The sequence below is a fragment of the Vanessa atalanta genome, chromosome 8, assembly GCF_905147765.1.
Source record: "Vanessa atalanta chromosome 8, ilVanAtal1.2, whole genome shotgun sequence".
Lineage (NCBI taxonomy): Eukaryota > Metazoa > Arthropoda > Insecta > Lepidoptera > Nymphalidae > Vanessa > Vanessa atalanta.
Window position 1 is genome coordinate 393,993 of NC_061878.1, and position 6,000 is coordinate 399,992.

Genomic DNA, 6,000 nt, shown 5'->3' on the forward strand with positions numbered 1-6,000 from the left:
TTTAGTAACTCAATCATACTTAAATTAACTTAATTGACGAATAAAATTAAAAATATTGTCAATAAAAGCATTTATACACTTATTAGTAACTTGACTCGTGCTGCTAAATGTCATCGCGATGTGAAAAATAAAACGATGAAAACGATGACAATATTATATACGATCCTTTGTGTTCATATTCATTCGAAGTGAAACTTAACTGAATATCGCAGGTTCACATCACGACTACACAAAGCAAAAATTTTGTACTAAATTAGTATTGATAATAATAAAATCGTCCTCGACTCGGTTGCTAAACGTCTTAAGGAAACCTGCACACGTGTATGCACCGATCCGCATTCAAGCAGCTTGGTAGCTCATCTCATTCTCTTCAAAAAGGAGAGGAGACTTTAGCCCAGCGGTGGTCCATTTAGATTGTAACTTTATTTTATTACCTTAGTCGGTTAAGAACAACATCGTGAGAAAACCTCCATATTTCGGTTGACCGCCACACGTATTCCATTAAAGGGCTTTGGTACCTTAGAAGGATATTTGCCTCCAACATTGGAACCATTGCGGCCTGCTCCTAATTTTCGTTTAATTAATAAAAAGTCTTAAAAAAACATTAAGCAAGATGTTTTCTTTGTAATTTCTCTTTTCGGTAAGTAGTTACATAACTTAGGTGCCTGTAACTTCATTAGCATTACAACAGAGCTTACAATGGGAGTAATTAGCAACAGGCCGGGCCAACTTTCACACTAACAACTCTGTTTTTTAAAACAAATTATCTCAAAATGTCTGATAGGTTTTTTAAACACGTAGTTCTATTGTTTTATTAATAATTTCTCTGTTTAAATTAGACGTGTTACACTCTTATGGATGATACGAAATAAAATAAAAGAATGAATCTGTCTTCGAGGAAGTTTAGAAAGCTGAAATGAAATATCAGTTAATTACCGTTAACCTTAGAAAGGATTTTTGGAAATTTCAACTTTAAGAAGGAGGCTTTTTGACCACGGGCTTCTAGTTACGACATTTATATGGACCATGGTCAAACCTGCGACTGAGCTCTTGAAGCTTTATATCAGGCTATATTTAATAATTAAATTTTTATTGAGTTAAATAGTAACTAATTTTGTTACACAAATTAGATTGACTAGTTAAAATACTTGTATCTGTTTATTATGTGAGGAGGTTAACTGCTTACCGTCTCGTTGATCTAGTGAGTATCTTATAAATCAAATAAGTTATTTGGTTGTTCTGTATATAATGCTTAGTGCCGAACCAGTACGACACTCAACACTATGTTGCCTCAAAAAATACGTAAAGCCTGGCGTCGGTCCTGCGAACTGTCTTTGGTCGTGTCCGATTTAGGTCACATTATGAGTTTACGGGAACAGAGAGCACACACATAATAGTTATATCTACAGCGCGATTGACTAATCTCTCGTAAGAACCGTCGTCGTGAAAAAAATCGAAATATACTTTACCATAAATATGACCACAAAAAATATATAACTAATTACAATAAATGCAAGACAAAATTGTAAATTTGCTTAATTCTGTACTTAAGTTTACATGTTTTTTTTTTATATAAAATGATGTAAAAATAGTTCAAACAATTTGTATAAATTGAAGTACATCTCTGTCAATGACTGGTGCCATGAGATACACCTTTAAGACTCAGGTTTCTAAGCCCATAGGCTCCATTAGGACCAGCGATAGAGATTTCAAAGGAAAAAAGCATCTGCGCTGACCCAACACTAAAACATATTAACGTACGCAACACAACAAGACAAAAAGTTTTAGGCTATTTTTACTACTAAACTAAGTCATATTATTATAAAACACTAATTACAAAGGAAAATATTGAAAACTAATACCAAATATAATAGGTCGTACCTATATGTTTAAATTAAAACGAATTAATTAAACAAAATACAGATATACGTCGATTTAATATAATTATACTGTATTTATTTAGAGGTAGCAAAATAGATTCATTGAATATATTTTAGAATATTAAACTTATCTTAATTTAATTTGTAACAACTACAGGGAGATTCTGTAAGAATGAACTTTGTATCTCGCTCGTGAAATGTTGAATACCGGCTTACAGTGATATAAATTCTATAATTATTTGAGTCAATGTCGCAAAACACATTTTGACATTTCATGCTCAAGTGCTGCGATGAATTTCGAGTTTCTTCCTTTACTGTTTAGTATATAAACGGTAACGAAAAGTATGTAAGTGATAAAGACATTATACACTTACAGAAGTTTTCACTTTTTAAAAGAAATAGTAGGGTATATAGTCTCTCTTTATTTATTTTTTATGTAATGGGTAGGCGGACGGACAATTGGGCCACCTGAAGCATAGTGGTCACCACCGCTCATAGACATTAGCGCTGTAAGAAATGTTAACCATTCCGTACATCTTACACTGGCTCGCTCACTCTTCAAACCGGAATACTAAGTATTGATGTTTTTCAGTCGAATGTCTGATGATTAGGTATCTACCTAGACGGACTTGCACGAAGCCCTACCACGGAGTAATCCAAAGTAATATGAAATCTGTGTCAAATACGGGTCCTCTCCTACTGTGGAGCGCAATAAGAACTGGGTAAAAACGCAAATAATATGTCAAACACGGCGATATTAGTAAAGTTAGCGAAAATCTGTTACTATGGTCATAACACAAATACTAGATCGGTAACTTCCCTTAATATAGTTCTAGAAAATGAGGGTTCAAAATTGAATGAAGTATATTTTGATTGATTTGACGAAATGAAGTACACTAAATGGTTCATCTTTATATCTTGGCGCCAAATACTATTTATCTCGCCTCGCCTCACTCTTAACGTTTATCCCAAATATAATAATAGAGATGTCAAGAAAATATCTTTAGTAACGTCACTTTTCTATTTGATTACAAATGTAAGTAATTGACATTTAAATTTTCTTTTATTTTTTTTTTCTTTTGAAAATATAAACGAAAGCAAAAAGTACTTAATATAAATTTTCGAATTATTTTCTTCTATGACTTAAGTTTTTAAGTATTCGCTCTCCTTTTGAGAACACAACATCAATATCAACTTTTCAAGTATTGTTAAATTGCCAAAGCGATAGCGCACGCCAATCCCAAAATTTGGGATTTCCTTTTAACTTTTACCGACAATTTTCGTCATAAATTTATCCAATTTCAAACTATGAATGAAACCACATTGATATAACACTGAAACGAAATTGACTGATAAATGGATCACTTACCTTATCAGCTTCGGTCACACGCAGCAGAATCTTGATCCTCGGGTTATCTTTCCTATATTCCTTTAGCAGAGAGTCTAGTTTGTCTCCCCTAGCGTCGCCCGCGTACACGAGATGCGTGCACTCGGTAAAATCGGATGCGCGCGCGCCTTCAACGTAACATACGAGGCGGGCGGCACCGGCGCCCGCTCCTTCGACCGAGTACACCGCGGCCGAAGCCACGCAAAGAAACCAAAACCACATGATTAAAAAAATCAATCTGTCATCTCCGTTCGTGTTCGAAAAAGCGCGTTGGTCGGATGATCACCGCAGTACGAGTGGCGAAGCCGCCGAGACCGGCCGCAAACATAGGCGCCCCCGCCCTGACGGTGGTGGTCGCGACAAGGCCGCGCGCTCTCCGTGCCTCGCAACCAGAGCTTGGGGCACTGTCAAGAATGCTTTTACGTGTCACTCTAGTTACGTTCATGATATGTCGTAACACGCATGCCGAATATTCTTAAACGATATTTATTTTCAAATTATTCCTAAGAAAGACAAAACCTCGAATTGGAACTGACTTAAAATTTTCATTATTCATAACAGTCTCGAATATATATTATAAGTCAGAGTCAAATATTACAACACAGATTTAAAAATAAAAAATGCGTTATTTTTTAACGCTATTGTGATATAGTATGCAATGAATTACTTAATATTAATAAACAATTCAATGTAATGCTAAGTGTTGGTGCTAAATATAATTAGAACGATGTGATACCAATGATCAGAAATATCTTTAAATAAATACTAACGGTTAAATCACGCTTGGAAGCATAGCGTGGCTCATATACCCGGATGAACATTGACCAGTTCATCGGTTCAACGCACAGACAGAAATATAAATAATATATATTGCATTATGTCTCACTTATTATATTATTACTGTGCTGACAGATTACGAGAAATTAAATTTTAATCGCAATTTCTCGTTAGTTTTTTTTTATTATTTCAAATATAACTTAAATAAAATTTGAAAAGTATATGGACTCCAATTAAGCAGACCATTTTGATAAAAACATTGACAGGCAAGTTTCGGATTGCGCAAATTCAAAATAGGACCTACATATATTTAATTTGCTAGGTTCTACTTTTTATACTTGGGATACGGCTTTGTGCCATAACCTCTGTTTACCACCCACTCATCAGATATACAACCGACAGACAGAAATTGTGGATATTGTTATCTTCTGATTTGAGGAGTGGATGGGCTAGCGTAAATACAACACAATACAATATCGGCATATCGGATAGATTAGTTCCCAAGGTTGGTAGCGTATAAGGGATGATTAGTATTTTTTAGTATCACATACCATCAGGTGGTCCATTTACCAAAATGTCTCGTAGCAATTTAAATGAAAAGAAAACGGTTCTAATATTACATTTCGCCAATAATCTGAATATTTCCGAATCAATAAATATTAAACTAATTTTATATTTAATAACTAACTAGTTATTAAACATTAAATTATCACGTTATAAATCCTTATCCTAAAGTAATATTTCGTGTATCAAATATATTCAAGTATGTTAGGGCAACATTCATAACATCGTTGCTTCTTTTTGTGCTGAAAATGGCGACCATTGCATCGAGCGAGTGTGAAAGCATGAAGCGGTGGAAACTATGTAGAAAACAGGAATAAGAAATGTAGCAAAATGTAATTTAGGGATTCAATTATAAAAGAAGTCGCAGTCTAACTACCTGTATAAGTCGGAAGCTGACTCATCGTTTTCATCTCATCCAGGCTTTTAAGATCGACAGGGTAGCTAGGAAGACGCGTCCGCGCGCGTGCTATCCTAGCGAAGACGCTCGTGCTATTTCGCTTTAGCCCTTTAACGATATTCCAGCACCATAATGAGCTAGACCAACAAGGTGACTTAACTAATTCATTTTGCTGTCAACTTTATTGTATAATAAGGACAACATACGATTTATAAATACTATGTGTAGATATGTTACCTTATTCCCATTCTGAATATAACTATTAACAAGCTTTATTCTTAAAGGAGTTTAATTTATATAAGCGTTGCCTAGAGTCAATATTATAATAACGTCGTGTTACCGTTTGATTGCATACTGTTTATTAACAATTGTACATTATTATTTTTGTACGTTTATGTACGTTGTTATTTTACATATTTCGATATTCTTGTTGCTAGCAATACATAAGATTCCATGTTTGAATACCAAAACGAATTATTATAATTTATTTGATCTTTCTGTTTTGAATTTGGAATGTTTCCATTGAAATATTATTTTAATTAATTTAAAATCTATAAGAGAAATAAAAATAAATAAAACGATAAACATAGCACGCTTTTTTTGTAGTCTATGGCAAAACAAAATATGAAGAATTTATAGAAACTGTCATAACAAGGTTGACATAATTAGGTGGACATAATGAGGTTGTTAGAACAACGTATTGACATATCAAATCACTATGTGATATGTGAAAGCACCCAAAAATTAAGCTTTGATTGTATAAGGTTTGCTAATCGAAATACTTTTTGATATTCGATTACAAATAAAACTATTTTAATAATTATTTAGATTTATTTGAAAGTTAATTCACTGCCTAAGTAGTAATAGTATGGTTAAAAAAAAAAAGAAATGACACTTAAAAAATTGTCGGGAATGTGGGAGACGGTACCATAATCGATTCGCTTTAAGAATTAATTCAGTAATATTCAGAAAAGAAAACTTTTATTGTATCGGGT

The 6,000-nt window shown here is 33.6% G+C and overlaps 1 protein-coding gene across 2 annotated transcripts in view; it reads right to left on the reverse strand.

Annotated features, from left to right (window-relative positions):
- The window catches only part of LOC125065988, a 39,076-nt gene extending 35,502 nt beyond the window's left edge, over positions 1-3,574 (reverse strand). For both annotated transcript variants that reach the window (XM_047673861.1, XM_047673860.1), the window contains exon 1: positions 3,250-3,574. In XM_047673861.1, the coding sequence (XP_047529817.1) occupies positions 3,250-3,489 (240 nt within the window). In that variant the 5' untranslated portion in view covers positions 3,490-3,574. The remainder of the gene's footprint in view (positions 1-3,249) is intronic.
- Between the last annotated feature and the right edge of the window lie 2,426 nt (positions 3,575-6,000).